This window comes from Mustela nigripes, chromosome 1, assembly GCF_022355385.1.
Source record: "Mustela nigripes isolate SB6536 chromosome 1, MUSNIG.SB6536, whole genome shotgun sequence".
NCBI classification, from domain to species: domain Eukaryota; kingdom Metazoa; phylum Chordata; class Mammalia; order Carnivora; family Mustelidae; genus Mustela; species Mustela nigripes.
Genome location: NC_081557.1, coordinates 33,333,111 through 33,359,815, shown reverse-complemented (window position 1 = coordinate 33,359,815; position 26,705 = coordinate 33,333,111). Strand labels below are relative to the sequence as shown.

General features: G+C 38.6%; 1 protein-coding gene across 5 annotated transcripts in view; it reads right to left on the bottom strand.

Annotated features, from left to right (window-relative positions):
• UEVLD (UEV and lactate/malate dehyrogenase domains) overlaps positions 1-26,705 on the bottom strand; it is a 58,136-nt gene continuing 31,431 nt past the window's right edge. For 2 of the 5 annotated variants that reach the window (XM_059407351.1, XM_059407358.1), the window contains 5 exons: positions 16,354-16,524; positions 15,193-15,366; positions 7,361-7,424; positions 3,944-4,067; positions 1-2,934 (listed from right to left, as the gene is read on the bottom strand). In XM_059407351.1, coding sequence (XP_059263334.1) covers positions 2,767-2,934; positions 3,944-4,067; positions 7,361-7,424; positions 15,193-15,366; positions 16,354-16,524 — 701 coding nt within the window. In that variant the 3' untranslated portion in view covers positions 1-2,766. Of the gene's footprint in view, positions 2,935-3,943; positions 4,068-7,360; positions 7,425-15,192; positions 15,367-16,353; positions 16,525-26,705 lie in introns of those variants that run through there. The other 3 variants (XM_059407366.1, XM_059407373.1, XM_059407383.1) reach the window with 3 other exon arrangements.

Below are 26,705 nucleotides of genomic sequence, written 5' to 3'. Positions count from 1 at the left end.
TGATTTTAAAGTCAAAATTTATTTTACTCATTGCTCTTGGTACTTAAGGAAAGCTACAACATAAATTGGAAAATCAAATATTTATCTCTGCACTACAAAATCAAAGCATTTTAACCCACGCCCCACTAAAAATAATTAACAACAAGAGATACTGCATGATTTTGGAAAAATGAAACCATGAAAGTTAAAAGAATAGTGAATGGCAATTACCACCAAATCATAGTGAGGTAGTGGTGGTAATGCTTCTTGACTTACATATGCAACCTACATGATTGAGAATACTTAGCACTTGAGGAAATAACTGACAATTATTTCTATAGGGTGGGCTTCTGCAGAGCAAGGACTATTTCTCAACTTTGAATACTTAAATTCTAACACAGTATTTGGAGTAACAGTAGATGCTAAATAAATATTTGTTGTATTGCATTCATTGACCTTCATTTATAATTAATATAGTGAACTCTTGGTAATTCATCTTTTACACAATGTCTTGCAATTAGGTTATTATTCAATTAGATTCATATTAGAAATTAGATAGTAGAAGTTACCTAATTTCTAATTAGATCATAGATATTAGAAAAATCTCATTTAAAAAATACAAGAAATGGTTCTTTCAGTCTTACTTCCCTATTTCATGCAACAGGACAGTGAGGATACACTGTTAAGAGTAACACCAAAATAATCTACCCAACGCAGTGAACTTACACAGAACTAATGCTTATCTCCTCAAACGTCCAAGGTTTTTAGCTCAGGTAATTCTCACAGGAATCTTTCCAAACGTATTACATACTTTTCTACTTTCTTAAACATGGGACACTGAATTTAATTTTACTTTATGATTTAAGCTCATTGTAAGCATCCATTATTCAACTAAACCAGCATTAGTTTTACTGTTTCTAACCAGGATGTGTCTGCCCTTATAAACTACCTGGCTCCTATCTCTCTGACCAGGTTTGGATTTGCCTGTTATGTGCTTTCAAGGCACCTGGGACTTCTTCACAGCACTTAACTATTCTTGCAATTGTACATCTGTTCATGAGATTTGATTACAATGTCTCCTATACTAGATTGTATGGACCGTGAAGGCTGTGCCTAGTCCCGGTTGGCCCACCACTGTATCTGCAGCGCCCCGTACATGTCTGGTGTACTGTAGGCTTCCACTCAGTACCCTATGAATGAAAAACAAATAAACACCTATCTCAGTGCATATTCCTTTTTGCTATTTGCTGAGGGCAAGTCTGCAAAGTCAGGGAATCCATCTTTCAAAAACTATATTGGGATAATAAAGAAAGTCGGCCCCTACATGAGAATAGAAGTAATCCTTCTGTAGTGTACAGAACCCTAGCTTTTAAGGTCTTGTGCTCACTGTTTTGGCTGTCAGGCTTTTTCTTCCTTCTACTGCTTAGAAAGAGAAGAGGTGGTGTGGCCAAGTGCCCCTGGGATGTGACACCTGGGTACTAACCCTCAATCTTCTCCTCTATAAAATGATAGAACCTACCACAGCAGATGATTTTCAAGATTCAATAAGATAATAAAGTGCTCATCCCCCTGCCTGAAACAGCAGTGTCAGTGTTGGGTATTACTACTAGTTGTGTCACATCTGTAACAATACACTGTCTTTCACACACAACGTACTGTTATTGACGCATAAGGCATATATATGCTCAATCACTCCTTCAGAAGTGGCTAGAGGGTTTGTTCAGAACAGCCAATGCATCCAAGACTTATAGTTTTTATAAGTCTTTTATAAGTTTTAAGACTAATAGTTTTTATGAAATCCTCCTGTTTTAGCTCTAAAGTAAATTGCTTGGCTATTTTTCATAACCTATTTCCACTAAAAATATACCTTTCTCTATGGTACTACTAGTATAATGGGCTTCTGAGGTGCTGGAGATCTACGATATAGCCCAAGAAGGGGTTATAAAAAATTTCAGAGGGGCACCTGGGTGGCTCAGTGGTTTGGGCTGCTGCCTTCGGCTCAGGTCATGATCTCAGGGTCCTGGGATCGAGCCCCGCATCGGGCTCCCTGCTCCGCAGGAAGCCTGCTTCCCTATCTCTCTCTCTTTCTGCCTGCCTCTCTGCCTACTTGTGATCTCTGTCCTTCAAATAAATAAATAAAATCTTTAAAAAAAATAAAATTTCAGAAAGGACAGTCTCACTGGAAATTTAACTACACTTTTTCTTCAACTATTAAAAAATTTCACTTTCACTACTTGAAAGTGCACATAAAATTTGTTTTTTTAAATTTTTGGTAGCTAATTGATTTGAAGAGGGAAAACAAAATGCTTTCCCATTACTACCAGTTATATTTTAAAGAAGAAACAGTACCTTAGGCTGGGGATCTTTTGAAAGTACACCTAGCACAGATTCTGTAAATCAATATTGGGCCTTCAGCTTATCATGTTTAATAGTCAAAGAGTCACTTTTTCTTTTAAAAAACATAGTACTTTCAAAATACTCCCAAAGTGCTAAATGTGCTTTTAGTTGAGGATCCATAAATTTAAATGATGCATATTGTTGATGAATGTCTACTTCTGCTGGAGGTTGGAAGAACAGTTTTAGAGAGCTCAAGAGCAACAAAGAAAATTAGATATCTTCCCCCTCCCTATCTTAACTTCCTAAGGATTCAAATTACAAAGCTAATCAGAAACCATCTACCTTAACCAAGCAGTTTGTAAGGGTAAGTAGTAAGATACAGAAATTCTCAACCCTATGTATGTTGGCAAAATTAAATGACCTTTCCTTTCTGGTAACTGAACTTTAGAATCAAAGTTTTAACTGTTGCTGGAGACCATGGATTGATGACGCACTGCTTTGGAGTTTCTCAGTCACCACATCTTCCTTCACTGTGCTTTGGATGACTTCAGATACCCCACTGCTTCCAATGATGCAAGGCAAACTTAAAAACACTTCACTATTTATGTCATAATATCCCTGAAATGAAAAAAAACAAAATAGGGATTACAAGAGAACTAAATCACCGCAAAAAATTAGTATCATAAATATGCATGCTTCCTTGCTTTTCTAGTTATAAACAGGTAAGAGATGAACTTAAAAAAAAAATGGTCTTCATTTAATTTCCAAACCTGTGATTGTTTTGGAAAATGCGTGTGATAGGAGACATGTGGTTAGGGACAGCCACTTGGTGGGGAGGCGAGCTGGCCTGCTGCTACACAGTGAGCAGATGGGGGCTGAGAAAAGCTGGTGAGAGTGAGCTCCCAGTGGAGGGGTCTAGTCACATACAGTAACCTGTTTTGAGTTTTCCTTTCTGGTTTTTTTTTTTTAATATTTTATTTATTTATTTGGCAGACAGAGATCACAAGTAGGCAGAGAGAGAGGAAGAGAAGCAGGCTCCCCACTGAGCAGAGAGCCTGATGTGGGGCTCTATCCCAGGACCCTGAGCTCACGACCTGAGCTGAAGGTGGAGGCTTAACCCACTGAGCCACCCAGGCGCCCCCCACTTTCTGTGTTTTATTTCCCTTCTGATATTCCAAAGTTTTCATGAAAATGTACTTAAGCATGTGTGCCTTGTCTTAGCTGTGCTTTAGGGACTCTAGACTTGGGATAAAGCGGGGAAGGACAGAGTGAGCTGGAGAAGCACCTGGATGCGGAGCTGGGACGAGCTGGCATGTCAGTCTGGGGTGATGGGACTGGCTGAGGTGGTAAATGACAACCAGAGCTTAATGGAATACACAAATGTTTCTTGAGACTTCCCCAAAATTACATGGGGCGGGGGGCGTAGCGGGGCAACCTGGAAGAAGTCCAGGCTTCCCAGAACCAAGCAGGACAGGGCTTCGCCCGAACTGTCTCCTCCCATGTGTTACTCTTGAAACCAGTAAATACTGAAGACACGTGAGGTACAGTCGAAGCAGCACTTTTTCTGGATTTATATGAATAATTTAAAAGTTAAAAAACATGATGAAAGTATGAAAACAGCAATTACCTTTGCTAAAATTGATACAGAATGTATCTTCTTTTTATTGTTTACAATACTGTCAACCAGGTCAGCCACTGATAGTCCAACAGACCAGGATCTTTGACCTTTTACCCGTAACAGTTCCATGGCTCTAAATTACAAAAAAAATAAAAATAAAAATAAACTTAGAAAAAATAATAAATCTGCGTAACAGTATTGTTTTTGCACCACACCCAGTGCTCCATGCAATATGTGCCCTCCTTAATACAATGAATACTGTTACGCTGAAATTAAAAGTCTAATTCTGTTTATAAACATGGTAATATGTTAATGATATACTATCAGCGAATAATTATAGTTATATATAAGTCCTTTCTGTGTATATATACATTAGCACAGAATAAATTTGGAAAGATGCTCATCAGATTATTGCTTGATAATCTCTAGGTGGGGGTGCCTGGGTGGCTCAGTGGGTTAAGCCTCTGCCTTCGGCTCAGGTCATGATCCCGGGGTCCTGGGATCGAGCCCCACATTGGGCTCTCTGCTCAGGAGGGAGCCTGCTTCCTCCTCTCTCTCTGCCTGCCTCTCTGCCTACTTGTGATCTCTCTGTCAAATAATAATAATAATAATAAAAAAGGATAATCTCTAGGTGGTAGAAATAAGGATATTTATGTATTTTTGTCTTTCTTTTCTTTTTTAATTTACTGAGTTGAGAATGAAGAGAGGACAAGAAGGAGTATGCAAGCAGGAGGAGGGGCAGAGGGAGAGAGAAATCCAAGCAAATTCTGGCTAAGAGCAGAGCTGATACAGGACTTGATCCTGTGACCCTGAGATCATGACCTTAGCCAAAATCAAGAGTCGGATTACTCAACTAACTGAGCCACCCAGGTGCCCACTGAAAACATTGATAGCTACTTTTCAAAATACTCTAGAAAGAACTGTTACTTATTTACATCCTCACTATCTTGTATGAGAATGCTAGTCTCATTGAATCAATGCCAACAATTACTTACAGATGGAAATAGTAACTTGTCTTGCTTGCTCTTGATTTAATGATGACCAGTGTGATCTCTTTCTGGATTTTCTATACCTGATTCTGAGAACTGCCTGTTAATTTTCCATTCCTCCATTTTACATTGTATTTTTTTCTAAGAGTTCGTCCAGCAATGGTTAATGAGTTAACAGATGATAATAAAACATTATCTCAAAATTAAAAAAAATAATAATAAATCTCAGAAAATTCACAAAGTATGCACTTTTGTTTTACACTGTTTAAGGTATTAATTAGATATTTTTGGATTTGGAAGTAAGTGTTATATAGTAATTGTTAGGGAAGCCTACAGATAATCTACTGGCAAAGTTTTTCTTAAAATGTCAGGCAGGTAGTTCACAGAGAAAATACAAATGGCTTGATAACGTAAAAGAAGCTCACCTCCCCTAATATTTAAATGTGAGTTAAAACAGTACACCAGTCTTGCCTATCAAAATCAGCAAATTTAAAGAGACTGATAACTATTTCTGGAGAAGCTACAGAGAACCAGGCCTGCCCATAACCGCTGTTGAGAGTGGAAAGTGATATCATCTTTTAGGAAAAAGATTTAGCAACATCTGATCTAGAAATTCCTCCTCAGGGATTTTATTCCACTGCAATATGCTCAAGTATGCAAATATATACATATGTTCGCCTTGTGTGAGACAGCAAATATTCTGGAAACAACTCCTCAAAAGAGGACTGGTTCAGTAAATCACTATCCAAATGTTGTACTGTATCGCTCCAGAGAGAAATAAGGTAGATTTGTATGTACCACATGGGAAAATGTCCAAGATTTATTATTAAGGAAACAAAGTTGCAAGGTAATACGAATAGCATACATCTATTTTGCAAATAACAAAAATAGTAATGATAATGTTTGCATAAGCATTGGAAAAGTGTTTGGATATATGGATATTAAGCTGTTAATAGTAGTGGTCTCTAGAGAGTGGGATTACCCCATTTTTCACTTTATACTTTATAGATATCTGCGGAATATGAAGTTTTATAACAGCATACATTCTCTTTGTAAATAATAAAAATGATATAAATTAAATAAACATGTTTGAATTTCTTCCTTTTTTTTTTTTTTTTTTAAGATTTTATTTATTTATTTGACAGAGAGAGATCACAAGCAGACAGAGGCAGGGAGGGGGGGGGGAGCAGGCTCCTGCTGAGCAGAGAGCCCGATGCGGGCCTCGATCTCAGGACCCTGAGATCATGACCTGAGCCGAAGGCAGCGGCTTAACCCACTGAGCCACCCAGGCGCCCTGAATTTCTTCCTTTTATAGTTTCTTCCTTATAAATGCAGGACTATGTAGAGAATCAGATTAGAATGGATTATACAACACTTCTCAGTAAGAATATTCTTTTTTATTTTTAAGATTTTATTTATTTATTTATTTATTTATTTAATAGACAGAGACAGCGAGAGCAGGAACACAGCAGGGGGAGTGGGAGAGGAAGAAGCAGGCTTCCTGCCAAGCAGGGAGCCCGATGTGGGGCTCATTCCCAGGACCCTGGTATCATGAACTGAGCCGAAGGTAGATGCTTAACAACTGAGCCACCCAAGCGCCCCCAGTAAGAGAATATTCTTTCCAGTTTTTATAGGCTAAGAGTCTTAAACTGAAGGTTTATAAAGCTAAAAGTTTCCACCGAATTGCAGGAACATATGTTATTATGTGTTGGTGAGACAACAGATGGCCTGAAAACACACAGTGCACAGAGTACAAACTGTAGGGTATGGGCCTTGGAAGGTGTGTGACCACAGGCAACAGACACAGGATCTGTGCAGTATACTTTATTTTTGCCTGAACTTATATAGCTTATCCATTCATATTATATTAGTTTCCAAGTGTATTTATGCATGATCAATAAGTACATTATTATTTTTTAAGATGTATTTATTTTAGAGACAGTATGCATGTGGGGCAGGGGCAGAGGGAGAGGAAGAGAGAGGATCTCCAGCAGGGAGCCTAACATGGGGCTCAATCTCATAACCCTGAGATCACGACCTGAGCCAAAACCAAGAGTCAGACACTCAACCAACTGAGCACCCCAGGCACCCCTGTATTAATTTTAAGTGATATGGATAAATTCTCTCTACATTTAGAAAATTGTCAATATCCTCAGATGTTGACCTCTCAGAGCAGGAAGTCAAGAACTACAAATAAGAAACCTGTTCTCCCCTTTACGCATCCACTGCGTATCTGAAATAAAGTTTGCAAGGCCCTCCTAGATCTTTCAGATAAGAAATCAAAGACTAAAACTGACCTCTTACACTCTGATCTTGTCCATACTAGCTAGTTTTGTTTGCAGAAGCCTGGTAAGGGCGTGCTGTGTAAACAGTTGCTATGGTACCACGAAGTACATGATTTTCAACTGGGTACATGCAAATCGACACGCAGTGTTACCTGTTGGACAACTGCACCCGAGAGTTAGGACTCATTACTTCTTCTTGGCCACCCCATGTGGGCACTAAAAATTAAAGGAAAAATTAATTATATGTTGCCAACAACTTCCTTAGGATTTGCATGTGATAAATGATCACCTGCAGTCAAGGGTATCTGTATGAAACTTTAAACACTTTCTCCCCTTTCTAAAAACAGCTTTCCACTGATGGCATTGGGTATGCTGTGCCAACTGCCTGGGAGCTACACTCACCCCCAAAACATGATCCCCAGAGCCTATCTGCAGCCTCCTTCCCTGTGCTCTCTCATCAACACTAGTTCTATAAGAGCCGTCTTAGTAGAAAGCTTCCAAAGCATCCAAGTAGAAAGCTTTCCTTCCTCAGCAGCAAACACTTGGCATTTGCTGAGATTACGTTCTTTCATCAGGTGAGGTATAATTTGGTCACCATTTTGGCTAGATTTGCACAGCTGTTAGAGAGGCAGAGTCCTGTTTGCTAAGAGGATCTTTTGGGTTACCATTTCGCCCCAGTACATCATTTACAAAAAAAAAAAAAATCAAAAAATCAAAAATTCAAGCTCTATGTGTGAATTGGATATTTACACCACATTCTAATATTAAATAGAAATTGCCAGAAACATTTTGAAACGTTTCTAATGTTCATCTATTTCTCACCTGTGTGAAGGCATTCTTTAATACAGATGTGTATTGGGGTAGGCAAAACAAAAATACATTTGGATATTTAAGGCCATTTTTAAGGTATAAGTCTTTTAAAAAAGATTTATTTATTAGAGAGAGAGAGAGCAAGTGTGCAAGTGAGCGAGTGAGAGTGCACAGGGGCAGGCACAGAGGGAGAGGGAGGAAGACAATTTCAAGCAGATCCCCTGCTGAGTCCAGAGCCATGACCCTGAGATCATGACCTGAGCCAAAATCAAGGGTTGGTCACTTAACTAAGTCACACGGGCACCCCTACATTTCTCTTCTCCCTCTCTCTCTGCCCCTCCCCCCACTGGCATGCTCTTTCTCTCTCTCTCAAATAAATAAATCTTTAAAAGCTTTGATCTCAAATAAAAAAATTGTTATATGAGCAATACAAATATATGTGAATAGATTAAGAGATTAAAAAATATTTTACATGGACAGAATGGTTATATATGAATTTTTTCTAAAAAATTTCTGTACAGGGGCTCCTGGGTGGCTCAGTGGGTTAAAGCCTCTGCCTTCAGCTCAGGTCATGATCCCAGGGTCCTGGGATGGAGCCCCGCATCAGGTTCTCTGCTCAGCAGGGAGCCTGCTTCCTCCTCTCTCTCTGCCTGCTTCTCTGCTTACTTGTGATCTCTGTCTGTCAAATAAATAAATAAAATCTTTAAAATAATAAAAAATAAAACATTTCTGTACATTGGAGGACCCTGGGTGGCTCAGATGGTTCGGCATCTGCCTTTGCCTCAGGTCATGATCTTCAGATCCTGGGATCGAGCCCTATGTCAAGCTCCAAGCTTGGCAAGGAGTCTGCTTCTCCCTCTTCTGCCTCTCCCCTGCTTGTGCTCTCTCTGTTCTCTCTTTCTCTCAAATGAATAAATAAAATCTTTAAGAAAGTTTTCTGTACATTACTGGTAAATTCACAGTAGAAAATTGGGGGAAATGTCTGCTAAATGAAATACAGCATTTATTGACCTTGGAAGAGTAAATAAAAAGGGGCAAGGGAGGAATGAGAATACTCAGAAAGGGCACAAAAAAAATGAAATTATTAAATTATTAATGTGTGTGCACATATATAATAATCGTTAAATTATTTTAAATTATGTTATTATATTATTATATATTGTGTTATATATTAAATTACTTAAATTATATATTAAATTATTTTGTGTGTGTGTGTGTGTGTGTGTGTGTATGTGTGTGTGTATCACACTCATTCTTTCTTCTCTGAGTCCTGACTTCTAACAGCCATGGGGAAAGAATGGAGAGAGGGAGAAAGCTTCACTATGTTCAACTTTTCTTGTGAGAATGTCATTAGAATTTTCAATTAGGTTTAGATGGACTTATTTTTTTGTTCATTTACTGCCCAACCCTTCAAAATTCCTAAATATATGTCCTTTCAAATACTGTAATTAATCAATCCTAATCTTTTTGGCCCCAATCCTCAGGAAAGCAATCCTTGGGCCCCAAATTTTAATGAACAGTGACCATGGTGAAAGTCTTTTCCATTGTATATACTTTCCCTTGCGTAAGACTGATGCCCAATGCAGGTGACCTAACAGTCTGTTCTGACATCCAACCATTAGATTTCTAAACCATGGTTTGAAGGAGTTACCAGCAGTTTACATAGGATATTAATATCAGAGCTGAAAATAGCAGCTCCAAAGCATATGTTCTGCTATCTAATTGGGTGGGGGCATAATATAAATGACCTTTGCTCACAAGATAGTATCAGCATCATTTCAAAACACATTTACTGAGGCCAATCCAAAGTCAAGGAGCTTGCAGTTTGGTGGGGTAAACACATGGGTAAATATGCAGCTCTAACACAGTGTGATAATGGTTATGTTAGAGGCATGAATTCCCTTGACCTGGAGAATTAGGAAAGGCTTTCTGGGAGACATGGTACTCAAGCCCAGTCTTGAAGGGTAAGCAGAAGTTAGCCGAGTGAATGAACGTTCAGGGAAAGGAAGAATCAGGTGCAAAAGCAAGGAGGCCTGAGAGTACATGAATCATTCAGGAAACTGCAGGCTGACCACATGACTAGCACAGAATGCCTGGCAGGATAGCAGAAGAGGAAGCTGGCGAGGGGAGGGAAGCAGGAAACTCATCCTAAAGGGTCTTGTACGTCAGTATTCCTCCCCCAGGTTGTAGCTGTCATTTGTCTCTGAAATACTTGGCGAGAATTAATTTTATTTGCACACCTGCTATTCTTAGTACAGTTTCCAAATCCTAATGTTGCTTTACGTCAAAGTGTAGTTTTACATGTCCTTTCGCTAATTTTCTATTCATCGCTGCCTTGCTGATTGCTGTAATAGAAACTACTATTTACTGGATATTAAAGCTGTGTTAGACACTGTACTAAATGCTTTCAATGAACTGTCTCATTAAGTCAAAGCAAGAGAAAGCACAGCTTTGGAGTCAGAGCAGGATTCAAATCTTCCTAGATATGTAGTCTTGGAGTCTTGGGCTTTGTTACCTGGGACTGTTTTCCAGACTTGTTTTTAAGTAAGTCCCCTGGGGGAAGGAGGCCAGGGACAATGAGGATATGTAGCCTCATAGAGTCTTAAGCTTCCCCATCTGTTAATTTGGAAAACCACCATCTCCTTCAGAGGGTGTTTACACATTTTAAATGAGATATGCAACACATTTAAAACACACAGTAGGCTCTCAATGAAAAGTTATTATAGGGTGCTTGGGTAGCTCAGTGGATTAAGCCGCTGCCTTCGGCTCAGGTCATGATCTCAGGGTCCTGGGATCGAGTCCCGCATCTGGCTCTCTGCTCAGCAGGGAGCCTGCTTCCTCCTCTCTCTCTGCCTGCCTCTCTGCCTACTTGTGTTCTCTCTCTGTCAAATAAATAAATAAAATCTTTAAAAAAAAAGTTATTATAATTGCTATTACTGCACTGATGGCACTTAGGCAAAAATATAACCAGTTGATGTTTAAGGATGTAACCAGCAGAGGGAGCCTCTGTCCATTTCTGGCTTCAGGGCCAAGGTAAGTTATACCTATCGAGAATATAACTATCTCTGAAACAAAGTTCTAGACAGGATAAAAAGCGATCTGATGGTGGGGTCTAGATGGGACACAGGGAGGTGGGTTGGGGAGAGCATCAGTAGTTTCAGTGCTATCGGTAATGCTCTTAACTGACTGTAGATTCATGAGTGTTTGTTCTATTATGCTTCAAAACATCTGTTATACATTATATGTATTCTTTTATGTAGGTCAGATAGTACATAATATTACATTTAAGTGACCCCAGTTCACATCTACCTACATCCTTCTATTTCTAGTTCCCATGTGAGAGCTCAAGACAGAATTACCATATCCTTCCTTGTGTTTTTATCCTACTTCCGGTGGCCCTCTCTCTTAGCAAGTCAACGTTGCCTTCCCATTACAGTCATTTCCGTTGTTAGAGCTAAGCCTCCTAGAGACATGGTTGGGTTCTCACACATGTACATACCTCCATCGGCAGTCAGCACAGTGCTGGACGCTGGTTTATCAATTTCACTATCCTTTATTTTCTCTCTACAATTTGGGATATTTATGTAAGGATCTATTTAGACAGAGAGCTTCCATCCAGTTAAACAATAACTTTGTTGTTTAAAACTTAAATTGTCCCTGGCCTCCTTCCCCCAGGGTACTTACTTAAAAACAAGTCTGGAAACTAGTCCCAGGTAACAAAGCCCAAACACAAGAGTGGGTCAGGCCAGGTGAAGACATCCAATGGGGGGGCAGTGCGCATACTGTCTCCCTAGTTACCAAGGAGAACAGGCCCTCTCCTTTGGGCACCTTTTGGGTGCCAATTTTGACCAAGGTGATAGGGGGTTCAAACATCTACTAGGGTAAATTGTAGTTCAATTGGTCACTTATGTGTGACCTAACATGACTGTGCAGCTTTTTCTGTGTGTTACAATTTCATAGGCCACCTGTGCGTGGCCAGGCCCAACCACATGGCCTTTGCTCTTAAAAGCTAGTCTGTGAAGCAGAGAGAGGTCGCCCTCTCTGTAAGAGGCGCGGCCCCAAACGTTGGGTTTGACTCTTGATGCTCAGCTTGAAATAAAGCTTTGCTTGACCTACGCTTTCTATCAGTCTCGCTCCTTTAATCACAGACCCATTACTGGAGAACCTAACAATTAATAAAACCATACTGTGAAATGTTTTTATTTATTCAAGAACTGTAACTTACTGTTGGGACTGGTTAAATAAATTTTGATATATTCAGCAGTTTAAAAGGATGAGTGAAATCTATATATGTTACTATGCAATTATTTCCCCGTTGTATCAGTAAAATGTCAATAATGTATATACCGACTACCTAGGAAATATTTCATATATGTGCTTATCTACCCACAGAACATTGCCAGAAGATTACACAGAGCCTGTTAACTGTGACAGAATCTAGGGAGGAAAAACTGGGAATCTGGCATAGAAGGGAGACTTATTTTTTACTGCATATACCTTTTGGTACCATTTAATTTTTTGCAATATGAATGTATGACTTTTTCAACTAAAAGAGAACAGCTTAATAATTTACACTTTCAATAAAGAGAAGGTAAACACACTAAATATTCAAATAAATAAACAGCAGCTTAACAAAGAATAAGGATCATATTTCTTGGTTATATGGATAATTACCATACAGTTAACAAAAGCTTTTAGCTCAAAAGGGTGAAGGAGTCACTGTGGAGTGATGTGATCAGGAAAAGCTTCACAATGTAAGTGAGGGCTTGACCTTGACCTCAAAGGATGAGATTCGAGTATGTGGAGAGAGAGGAAGAAGTGCAAAGTTCCCTGTGGCTGAAGCAAAACTGTGGGGGCACAAGATCCCACAAGAACTGTGGGGGTTGTAGTCCTTCTAGTCCTTTTAGTCCTTCTTTGACCCTAAAAACTACAGTTTCTTTATTTACTTTATTTTTTTTTATTTGACAGAGTGATCACAAGTAGGCAGAGAAGCAGGCAGAGAGAGACAGGAGGAGGAGAAGGCAGGCTCCCCGCTGAGCAGAGAGCCGGATGCGGGACTTGATCCCAGGACCCTGAGATCACAACCCAATCCGAAGGCAGAGGCTTTAACCACTGAGCCACCCAGGCACCCCAAAACTACAGTTTCTTGTGCAGATCACTTTTCTGGTGCAGATAACTCTTACCATCTCTTTATCCATTGCTGACTCCCTAAAACAAAACGTAATTGATCCCTTGGGTCACTTCCAGCTCTCAAATAGTATTACTACCTCCTTAATCAGAATGAGGAAGGAAGATTAGGGCTGTATTTTGGGATTTCTTGAATGCCAAGAAAAAGAACTTCGTATTTTCATTAGAGGAAGTCAGTGAAGTGTTTGAAAAGAGGAATATGATTTAGGAAGACTGGATTTATACAGGAAAGCACACAGTAAAGGTCTGGCTAACATCATTATTAATTTGGTATCATTTACAGGGTAGATAAGAGGGGAAACAGCAAACTAATTGTGAGAGCTGCAAGAAATCAGAGAAGCAGGAGATCAACATGGACCAGAACTCAAATAGTACTAGTGAGTAAAATATGGGGTCTCAGGTGTGTTTGCAACCCTAGGCATGCATTACTCTAATACATCTGCTCTAAGTTCTTTGCTACCCATTTCCAGGGTCCTGTTGATCAGGGTCTAGTGTCAAGGAGCATTCTGAGCCTGAAAAGTCATCCTGCTCAATCACAAAATCAGGTTTTGTAAAGGTTTCTTCGACAGTCTGACTCTAGCACTGAATTATCTAGGTAGCCAATACTAATTTACACAGATTTAAATACTGCTATATTTTATTAAAAATTTCTTTAAAATTATATAAATACTAAATATCCATAATGACAAAATTAGAAAATAGTGACAAATACACATTTTTAAAAGTTTCCTTTAACCCAGATACAACCACTGTTAATATGTGCCTTTACCCACTTCTGATTTCCCATTCCTAGAGTATCTTTCCCACTCTGCTCTCTATTCAAATCCTATTCATTCTTCCAACATCTACTTCAATGATGCCTATACAAATTTTCTCCAGTTATTTCAACTCATGTTAAATGCTCACTCAGAAGCTAAGTACTCTAAGTCTATAATACCCATTCTGGCACTTAATCAAATAGTTTCTTATACTTTCACTGTTAGCTAAAGTATCACGTACATATTCTTATTCCTATTCTAAAATAACTTTTAAGTATGATGAAGGAAGATACCATGCTCTATGCCTCTCTTATTTTTTAAAAGATTTATTTCCTTATTTTGAGAAAGAGCAAGTGAGCATGGCAGGGGTGGGGGAAGAAGGAAAGGGAGAGAGAGAATCTCAGGCAGATTCCCCACTAAGCAGGGAGCCTGGGGCTTGATCTCATGACCCTAAGATCACCCCTGAGCCGAAACCAAGAGTTGGACATTTAACTGATAGAGTGGCCCAGGTGCCCCATGCCTCCTTCAGATCATACTAACACCTTTGGCAGTAGTGAGGAAAGAGTAGGCACTTACATACAAAATGAGGACAAATAGCACTTCTGTCCCCTGACTAACTTGATTTGAAAACACGAGGGAAACAGTAAAGGAAGAAAGGAAGAGATACTCAAGTTGAACAGGGAAGTATTCTTTTTGGGTAGGAAAAGGGGCTTTCCAGTCTGGGGAACTCAATGCTTTTTGTGGTAGGAAGAGAACAAGTGGGCTACTGGAAAAGATCATAGGGATACACAAAGAGTGAAAATTCTGTTTAAAAGGTGAGAAAGGGACAGGAGGTATGGCCCTAGGAAGAAGGTCTGAACTTAGGAAAGGTAAGCAGGTGGAAGTGTGGGGAGAGGAAAGGAAGGAGTTCTGTATATGTGTTAAGGTTTATTTAAATGGGGCTCTCTAGAGAATTAAGCTTTCAAATTAATCCTGGACTCTGAAATTCAATTAGAAAAATAGAAAACTAAGCGCTCTTGCCTAGTGTTAAACTTATGGAAAAGTAAATAAATGAGAATGCCACACTTGAAGAGTCCCTTCACAATACCGGGCCCATTACATACAAGGTCCCGAAATGTGAAACAGAAGCCAAGCGAGCTCCGCTGCTCCAGAATCTCCAGATGTGTCTGAATAGCATAGCCACTGATGACTTAGGTTAGCAATATAGCTAACACAAGCGTCCTTCTTACCTTTGTCTTCTCCCTGTTCACCGATAACCCATACTTGTTTTCCTGACGGCTGTGCCTTCAAAACATTTGTAATAATATACTGTAATCTCTGTGAGTCCAGATTACATCCAATCCCGATCACTCGATTTACAGGAAATGCACTCAGTTTCCAAGTCACGTATGTCATGATTTCCACTAAATATTGCACACAAGGTGAAAACATAAAGATTTTTAAAAAATATACTTCTAGCCTAGTTCATAAACAAAATACTTATTATGTTAATAAGTATAGTAGAGCATCTATATATTCTTCCTAGGTTCTAAATGCACTTTGAGGCAGGCCATATTTTTAATGTATATTAAAAACATTAACCAGGCTTCAGCATGATTTTACATAACTTTGTTGTTAAATATAAATTAAAAGTGGAAAATAGATATTTTCCTAGTTAAGTAAGAAAGATACAAACTGGGATGGAAAACCAGAAAATAATCATTGTTTCTCATTGATCAAGCTCTCTTTTATAGCTTTAGATAAATTTCTCTTTAAATTAAGAATCACATACACCACTACGCAGTACAACACTACGAATAAAAACAACCCCTTTTTTCTGCCATGCCGAAAGGATGTCAGGAATTAGAGACCAGTGTCCCTCAACCAATTACTACAGGCAAACATGTAAAATGCATACCCTTAGACTGGGAACATTAAGTCTGTTTCTGTTCACCAGTTTGAGTCCAATACCACCTAATCATTTGAAAATATTTCTTTTTTAAGGAAAACAGTTCTAAAAACAATTTATAATACATGAAAAGTTAACAACGCACACTGGCATGCTCACTAATATCTTACAACACTTTAGAATTACCAAAGGATCTTTCACATAAGCCCCGGTATTTTTCTCTTGGTTGTCCAACAATTTTTGCACTGAGGAAGACACGGCTAAAAACCTGGACTAGAATGATAGTGATATTACATAAAAAATTTTAAGTTGTAACCTTCTAGTTCATGCCAGTCAGTAAGAAGTGGCTGCTTGACAGATGGAAATACTGCATTGTTCAGTATAAAAGCAATTTGGATAGCCTAGCTGTTCCTTTATAATCTAGTTTTAGGACCTTCATCAGTAAATGGCAATTCTGTTGATGCACTGGGCTGCCAGATGAATTTAAAACAAAACCTTTTACCTGGTTGAGATGCGACGAGCAGGACACCATGTTGACTATAGTGTCCCAGAGCTGGGACAAGGGCTCTGAACATATCCACATTGCTTTGTACCACATCCAGGTAGGACTGAGAACTACCCAAAGAGTTGACTGTGAAGATCACCACCTTGGAATGAGCAGAGGCAGACAAATCTAATGAATAAAAAGAAACAGTCTGAGCTCGAGGTCTAGGTTGTTTTTTTTTTTCAAAGATTTTATTTATTTATTTGATAGACAGAGATTACAAGTAGTCCGAGAAGCAGGCAGAGAGAGAGGAGGAAGCAAGTTCCCCGCTGAGCAGAGAGCCTGATGCTGGGTTTGATCCCAGGACCCTGAGACCATGACCTGAGCTGAAGGCAGAGGCTTTAACCCACTGAGCCACCCAGGCACCCTAAGGTCTAGGTTTTAATCAAGTTTTTGTTCTTGTTTTTCTTTTTCTTTTCTACAAGTGGAGAGCTTTCAGGCATATTTGCCTCCAGATCAATCCTGTATCCACAGAAGTATACAAAGGGCTGAGATCTGCTTCCAGAAAGATGATTAAGAGGTAGAGTATATCCCCAGGGGAGAAAGAGAGCAATAAAGATAAAGAAAATAAAGCACATGACCCAGAGACTTTGTTTTTTCCTGTAACATGTAACTTTCCTAGGAAGAGTAAGTAATATGCTATAGGCAAAATGAACCTATAATCAACTGCATCGCTGATTCTTAAACTGTAAGTTTAGGAATCCTAGAGTTCCTTGAAAGTGAACTTCCATGTGGAAGGACTGGGAATAAGCGGAAAGAAGCCTGGTGGGCACAGCTCCACACTCTTAACTTTTACCTCTCCCAGCACAGTAGCTCTGATTGTATCTGTTTTGCTTACTAAGGATTCTGCTCCAAAGAGGAAAAGAAAATGATTGGAAAATCTTTAAATCAAGATAAAATGTCTTGGCTCATTTTTTACAGACTTTTCCTTATACCAAAGCCCAGTACCCTTGGTTTTAGGTTCTTCTTACCACGTGACCTACAGGTAAGCAACTGCTATGACTTAGACAAGCTGTTTTTTGGAGTTCATGCCTCTGATCCTGAAGCATACATATACTGTTTTACAACTCTATTACTCTCTATTACACAATGTGTTCTATGAATAAGTGCATGTCAAAACAGTGGCCAGACTTTGCCAGCAGCACAGACAACAGAAAAACAACACAGTAGATGGCAGCAGTCCAGTCAACATTTATAAAGTAGTATTAGCATCCCAAAGAGATAATGAGCAGATTCCAGGTTTATATTCTTAATGAAGTGTCTAAGGCCATCTATCTAAACAAGTTTCAGAAGGAAACACCTGTGCAATGTGTCCTCTGGGAAATACACTTTCTAAATTTAGCTCGTATTTTAACACAGTTGTGGGGCTCATAGGTCCTGGATTTTAATTATGGTTTTTCATGAGTTTTCTTAAATAATTCCTGTGTTCTACTGTTCAGACTGGATACTTGGTAAAGAGTCAAGACCTCAAGACCTGGAAGGTATACAGTTAACACTTCTATATGCCAAGTACTATTCTAAGAGCTTTCTGTACAGTTGCTCATTTAATCTAATCTACAGCACACTATGGGGTCACGTCATCCCTCACTTTACAGATGAGGAATCTGAGGCACGGATAAGTTAAGTAACTTGCTCAGTCACAGAGCTTGTAAGTGGTGGAGCCAGAATTCAAGCCTGGCTGCAGAATACTGTTAAGCACTGTGCTATATTAGAAACAGAGTCCAAAACCTTCATAGAGATGAGGAAAATGTTATTTAGATAGATTAGGTGACTTGTCCATATTACCAGACATCAGTGAACAATTCATGACCTTACAATTTGGTCCCAACCTATCTTGCCAGAATCATTTCATTTTTTTCCCCCTTTTTAATTTTCTTTACTATGAATGTTGCAAGTGCCCTTGCCCTCAAGGTTGCCCCATGAATAGGGTAGCAGCTGTCAGATATGATTTCAAAAGTGCAAGAAAGGCTTCCTACTCCGTAAGATTTCCCAAGCTCCCAAACCTTTTCACTCTCTTCCTTTGAGCCTAGAAGCTAGTATTTCTTATACTCCCCTGTATAAACCTTTGGCTCAAGTTGAATTGGTCCCTGTTCTAACCCAGTATATTTCTCTCACTTTCCTGATATGGGCTTTACTTGAATTCTTTCTATCTAGAATGTTTCTCACTGTGCTCACCACATTAGATAGGTATCTGTTTAACTGTCTACCACATTCAGCATGTTATGAGCTCCGCGACAGCAGGGATTGTTTGTGTCTTACTCATCTGTCCATTTCCAGTCTTACTCATCTGTCCATAGTCACTTAGCAGTAGCTCCATTCCCCCACCCCACCCCATGGCAATTCAAATCTCTCTTATTCTGGTAGATCTGGGACACATCTCCCTCCACTCAGCTCTAACAAGAATGCTCACTGTCTATACCATTCTCTTGGCAATTAATCATATATTGCCTCTTTAATCTCTTGTCATGAATTACAGTCATTACAGTCAGAAGCAGCTTGAAGTTAGATGGAAAGATACACATATTACTGTTTAAATCTTGCATGTGTATCTTTCCATCTAACTTCAAGCTGCCTCTGACTAAGCAGAGAGTCTTCCATTCCTATCAATCCCCTGCAACAATTCCTAAAAGCTAGGCTAGGTACTCAGGAATAACTTGAGTTATTCCAGGTACTCAGGAATAACTTGGGAAGTGCAATAAAATGACAGATGATCCCATGTTCTGAAGATTTAGTTACATACATAAAGGGAAATACTGCTTAGGAATGCCATTCCCCATGTGATTCTCATGCACAACTAGGTTTGGTAAATACTGTCTCCAGGCAACTGGATTCTTTGCACCTCGTAGGCACTCAGAATATTTTTCTTGGACTCTTCCTTCTCAGGTCTTCCCTTAGAAGTTGATGATTTTACAAAAGATCCCAAATAGCCAAAGCAATCTTGAAAAAGAAGAACAAAGCTTGGAGGTATCGCAATCCCAGATTTCAAGATGTACTACAAAGCTGTGGTAATAAAAACAGTATAGCACTGACACAAAAGTAGACACACAGATCAAGGATAGAAAACAGTCTAGAAATAAACCCATGCTTTTATGGTCAATTAATCTATGAAAAGGGGCAAGTATATATGATGGGGAAAAGACAGTCTCTTCAACAAATGGTGTTAGGAAAACTGGACAGCTATAGGTAAGAGAATGAAACTGGACCTTTTTCTTATATCATACACAAAAATAAACTTGAAATGGATTAAAGACCTAAATGCGAAGATATTAAGCCATAACATTCATAGAAGATAAATAAACAGTAATTTCTTTGACATTAGCCATGGAAACATTTTTCTAGATAGGGTATCTCTGGCAAGGGAAACAAAAGGAAAATTAAGCTATTGAGACTACACCAAAATAAAAAGGTTTTGCACAGCAAAGAAAACCATCAACAGAGCAAAAAGGCAAGCTACCGAATGGGAGAAGATATGTGTAAGTGATATATTTGATAAAGCATTATTTTCCAAAATGTATAAGGAACTTATGCAACTTAACACCAAAAAAAAACCAAACAATCCAATTAAAAATGGGCAGAGGATGTGAACAGACATTCTTCCAAAGAAGACATACAGATGGCCAACAGACACATGAAAAGATACTCAACATCATTAATCATCAAGGGAAATGCAGATTAAAATGACAATGAGATACTACTTTACACCTGTGAGAATGGTTAAAATAAAAAAGACAAGAAATAACAAGTGCTGGCAAGAATGTGGAGAAAAAGGAATCCTTGTTCCAAACCTGTTGCTGGGAATGTGAACTGGTGCAGCCACTGTGGAAAACAGTATGGAGGCTGCTCAAAAAAAATTAACAATAAACTTACCATGTGATCTAGCACTTCCACTACTAGATATTTACCCCAAGAAAAAGAAAACACTAATTAAAAAAGATCTATTCACCGCATATTTATTGTAGCATTTCTTAGAAAAGTCAAGATATGGAAGCAACTCAAGTGTCCATCAATAAATATATGGATAAGGAACATGTGGTATCTATCTATCTATATCTACCTACCTACCTACCTACCTGCTACAGTGGAATATGACTCAGCCATAAAAAGAATGAAATCTTGCCATTTGCAACAACATGGATGGACCTAGAGGTTACAATGCAAGGTGAAGTAAGTCAGAGAAAGACACATACCATACAATTTCACTCATATGTGGAATTTAAGAAACAAAGCAAATGAACAACAAAAAAAGGGAAGATAGACAAACGAGAAACCAGACTCTTAAATATGGAGAACAGAGGGCTGTCAGAGGAGAGATGAGGAGGGGCATGGGTAAAACAGGTGAAGAGGGCTAAGAGTAAGCTTATGTTGATGAGCACTGAGAAATGAACAGAATTGTTGAACCACTCTATTGTACACTTGAAATTAATAAGACACCATTAATTATACTGGAATAAAAAAATCAAGTTAAAAAAAGAAGTTGGTGATTTAATATGGTGGAAGAGATTTTATAGTTATAGAGAGAATTAGGAAGGGCTTTAAGCATGATTATGTAAAGATATGATCCTAATAAAAGTTCAATTCAATAATAATTAATTCAATAAACCTCTACTATGTTTCCTGTTATATTACAGGTTAATTATATGAGGCCCTAAGAACCCAAAGTGAATGACATATTGTCTTTGCCCTAGATTGCCTGATCCAAATTCTCACGTTACCACTTACTTATTAGCAGAGTGATAAGGTTCCTCCTAGGTCAGAGATGTCAATCACCATCCGGACTCCCAGGATACAAACCTCATATCTCTATCCTAGCTATACAGGTAGCCCAGAAAAACAACATTCTTCCTGCCAAGCCACTGGTTCCCAAACACCATAGGCCCTAAACCGGTGGCTGCTTATAGTCAGACTAAGGGATATCAATCCAATATCCAGTATGTCAAAAGACCCAGAAAATAATAATTCATGCTCTGATATACTACTGTTCTCAGATTATGAGGATGATGTTGTGATAAAGGAAACACACATTCATTTTAAATCATCGAATTTTTACTCAAAACGACTGGAAAATTAGGCAATCAAATTATAATGTCCAAATGCTATGGAGACCGCACTGAAGTATTCTAGCTAGTGTATCAGTCTGAATATACTGGAGACAATTCAAGTTTTTCATTTCTCTGGTATAGTGCTAAACTGTTCTAACTATAACAAAAAAAATCACATAAAAATATGTTCTTTTCAAATTATTCTTCACTGTGGTGCAAAATTCTACAAATGATGATGACCCTTAATTTAGAAATTGTGTTAAGATTATAGCTATTAAAAATCTTCCTATGTTGGTTGGGGGAGAACAGCACCAAAGAATGATGTCCCAGTAGCTTTAGGCATTATTTCAGTCAATGACTAGAAGGGGTATTTTTGTCTGACAAATAGAGGTAGACTTTTTTTTAATGTTAAACAAAAACACCCGTATTAAAAGATAAGGTAGGGAATCTGCTCAGTTCAAATGAGTGCCTTTAATGGTTACTGCCACAGTGATCTGGGTTTTGGAACTGTATAAACAACACTGAGACTTTCTAAGATTCACCATTTGTGGCAAACTAAGGCCATGACCTGAGTACATTATGCTGTATCTCTATCTTTAGAGAAGATCATCTTTTTTTTTTTTTTTAAGATTTTGTTTTTATTTATTTGAGAGAGAGAAAGAGAGAGAGATCACAAGTAGGCAGAGAGTCAGGCAGGGGGGAAGCAGGCTCCCCACCGAGCAGAGAGCCTGATGCGGGGCTCGATACCAGGACCCTGAGATCATGACCTGAGCCAAAGGCAGAGACTTAAGCCACTGAGCCACCCAGGCACCCTTAGAGAGGATCATCTTAAGAATTAAAGGTTTATCTATTGATAAAATGTCCCAGAATAGAAAAAAATGATCCAACATAAATTTCACATACCAATGTGAATCATGAAGAGTAATGAGTGATTTGGCAAAAGGGTTACTCTGGAAGATTTCCTAGAGAGAAGGTGACTCGAGTTTCAAGTATGAAGGGCATGTTGAGGCTAATGAAGGAGTATTTACCTGGGGTAAGTGTAGAGTGGGAAAGGAGGTTTAAAAAAGGAGGGGGGGCTTAAATCAATGATTTTCAGCTTCAATACCGTCAATTTCAAAATTTTTATCACAACCCATGCCATGAGATGGGCATACCATGAAATACATTTTCTACTGCAACCCAAGATACAAAATATATGTATGTGTATATAAACAAAACCAAAAACATTACAGAAAATACCCTTAATGCTGTCCCGATATACACTATTGTTCTAGTTCATTTTTATAAAATGCTGGTCATACTCCCCTATGCTGATTCCACAATCTGCAATTATGTCACTATTTACAATTTTTAGAATACTGCCTTTAATGGGTATAAGAATCACCTGAGCTACTTATCTAAAATGTAGATTCCCAGGCTCCACCCCTAGAAATTCAGGATCCATAGGTCTAGGATGAACCCCAGGCATCTGCAATTATAAGGTGATTCTGATATAAGCCATTAATCCACAACTCATGTTTTAAGAACCACTGTCTATTGAGCATATTTTGCTCTGCTCCATAGGTCAACAATATGCTATTTTCAAATTCAAAACTATTGAAAACTTTTTTCTCCATGCACACATATGCGAAGACCTCCCCTACCACACACAAACATTTATGCCTGCATATGCAAAGACTATTTCTAGAGTGCATCATGTAAAATTGGTAACGAACTTATGTTTGAAATCCTAGTTTAGCCTCTAACTAACTGCATGTCCTAAACCACAACCTCTCTGAGCCACCTATAAAAGAAAAGGAACAGTGAGTGAATATATGTGAAGTGCCTAGCATATATTACTGATTCCTTAAAAAATGTCAAGTGCTATTGTTGTTATTTAGGGACAAAAGATAAACATAATAGTAAACATGATAACATAATAAACATAATAACCATGATCAAAATGTCATAGGACAATGATCCCATTAGCTAAGCTTAATACAGAATATAAGTAATTAAAAAAAAGAATGAAAGTAACCAAGAGAGAGCAAACAGGAACACTTATGTACTATTAGAGAGTACAAATTGGTTCAACTTTTTTGGGAACAATTTACCAATATAAATTTTGAAAACACCTATTTTTGACCCAGTAATTCTACCTTATCTTGCCAATTAGAGAAGTACATGAAAATTTTTGTATAACAGCGTTCTCTCCACTATTATTTGTAAACAAAAAAAAAACCCCAAAACAACCTAAATATCTTCCAACAGGAGACAGACATCCATATGACAAAATATTATGAAGCTGTTCAAAGAAGTAGAGCTATTTAGATCTATCTATGCTGTTAAAAAAGATATTCAAAAGCACTATTAATTCACCAACAATTTCAACACAGAATTCCCATATAAGCCAGAAGTTCTACTTCTGAGTATATACCTAAAAGAAGTAAAAACAGTTTTTCAAACAAAAACTTGTACATGACTGTTCATAGTAGCACTATTCACAATAGCAAAAAGATACACCCCAAAGGTCTATCGACTGATGGATGAATAAAATGGGGAATATGGAATATTACTCAGCCATAAAAAGAATGATGTACTGATACATGCTATAATATGGATAAATGTTGAAAACATGATGCTAAGTGAAAGAAGCCAGACATGAAAGGACACATATTCTATGATTCCATTTATACAACATTTCTAGAATAGGCAAGTCCACAGGGCAGATTAGTGGTTGCCAGGACATGGGGAGAGGGGAAATGGGGAGTGATTACTTATTGTGTATATGGTTTCCTTTTGGGGGGACAAAATATTCTAGAACTAGGTAGTGGTGATGGCTGCAGAACACTGTGAATGCCCTAAATGTCACTATTGTTTTACATTATATGTGGTTTTTTTTTTTTTCCATTAGCAAAAATCTGTTTTTATCCTCTACAGGGAACATTCTTTCCCCTTCTTATTCTCCTCTGACAGTTCTCTAGTCCATTCTGTTTCTTCTTTTTTTTTTTTTAATTTTTATTTCTATTCAGCGTTAATAGTATTCATTGGTTTTGCACCACAGCCAGTGCTCCATGCAATACGTGCCCTCTCCAATACCCACCACCTGGTTCCCCCAACCTCCCACCCCCCTGCCCCTTCAAAACCCTGAGATTGTTTTTCAGAGTCCATAGTCTCTCATGGTTCACCTCCCCTTCCAATTTCCCCCAACTCCCTTCTCCTCTCTAACTTCCCTTGTCCTCCATGCTATTTGTTATGCTCCACAAATAAGTGAAACCATATGATAATTGACTCTCTCTGCTTGACTTAATTCACTCAGTATAATCTCCTCCAGTCCCATCCATGTATTTTTTTATTTCATTTTATTTTATTTATTTTTGGTTAAAGGTTTTATTTATTTATTCATTTGACAGGGAGAGAGAGAGAGAGAAAGAGAGGGCACAAGCAGCATGACCCTGGGATCATGATCTGAGCCGAAGGCAGATACTTAACTGACTGAGCCACCCAAGTGCACAAAATAAATGTATTTTAGCACAAAATAAAAATAAAGGAATAAAAATATTAACTTCAAAAAACAAGTGTAAAACCAGTTTCTCCAGTCTGACTCCTGAAGCAACTACCTTTTTTTTTTAAAGATTTTATTTATTTTTTTGACAGAGAGAGAAAGAGAGCACAAACGGGGGGAATGGCAGGCAGAGGGAGAGGGAGAAGTAGGCTCCACACTGAGCCAGAGCCTGATCCCAGGATCCTGGGATCATGACCTGAGCTGAAGGCAGATGCTTAACCGACTGAGCCACCCAGGTGCCCCTTAAGCAACTATTCTTAATTATTCCTTTGTATTTCTCCAAGATTTAGTCTATACTTAGACAAGCATAACTGTGGGCATATGTGTATATTTGCGTGTTCACCTGTATATATGGATAACCTTCCCCAAAATGTTTTTGTTTTTAAGATTTTATTTATTTTTGAAAGAGAGGAGGAACACAAGCAGGGAGGAGAGGCAGAGAGAGAAGCAGACTCCCTGCTGAGCAGGGAGCCAATGTGGAGCTCCATCCCAGGACCCTGGGAGCATGACCTGAGCCAAAGGCAGAGGCTTAACTGAGCCACCCAGGCATCTCCCAACCGCCCCCCCCCAAATGTTTCAATAACTATTTTGAAAAAGTCCAAGTGGAGCCAAAGCATAATTCTAGGATGGTTAGTCGCAGTCATCAATGCCTGTCATGATGGAGCATTACTCAAATTTCTGAAACCACTGATTCTAATTTCCCAAAATTACTAATGCACTTCTCCGTATTATGGAATATACTTATGAGATACTTGTTAACATTACATTAAAATTGTTCATGTAGTAGTAATTAAACTCTGTGTTAGCAGGAACATAATAACCAAATTAACAAGTGGGACATGAAAGTTGCCCCAAGACTGTGTGGACTCACTCAACATTCCCTACGCGGTGGCAAGCACCACACACTATATGTCTACTCCAAGGGTTCTATTCTTTCAATTATATGAAACAATAGTTATTGATGGTTAATGAGTTACACAGGCAGAAATTTCTTCAGATCCTAAAAGGCCTCACAGTCTCTAGGGTCCATATACTAAAGTCTCCTAAAGTGATTTGTTAGAGTTAAAAGGTCCCTTAAGAATTTCAGTACTTGGAAATGATAGGCACAAGAGAATATCCAGCTCTCTAAAGGATCCTCTGTATGAGGCCTACAAAAGGATCATTAAAGCAAATACTGTATTCTTTCCAGACACCAAAATGAACTTGTTGTATCCTACAGGGATCCAGAGGCTTACTTTAACTATTATACCTAATTTTTACAACCTGCAGGTATAACCAATTTTTCTCACCCACTGTTGTTCTTAGTACATTTAGGTTTGTGTCACCATTTTAATTTTTCGGGGAAAATATGGTCGAGGAGTACAGGGGACCTAAGTAAGGAAAGCCAAACAACTATAACATATTACAACCTGACTTCAGCTATAACCTGGTCTTCCAATTTTTTTGATCATGCATCTCTAGTAATAAAATATTTTCAAGCCCACATCCCCAAATATGATATCAACTTATATTTATGTCCATGCTAATACATTATGTACATTATAAAAATATATGGACATTTTAAAATTAAAAAGATGAGGGGCGCCTGGGTGGCTCAGTGGGTTAAGCCGCTGCCTTCGGCTCAGGGCATGATCTCAGGGTCCTGGGATCGAGTCCCGCATCGGGCTCTCTGCTCAGCAGGGAGCCTGCTTCCTCCTCTCTCTCTCTGCCTGCCTCTCTGCCTACTT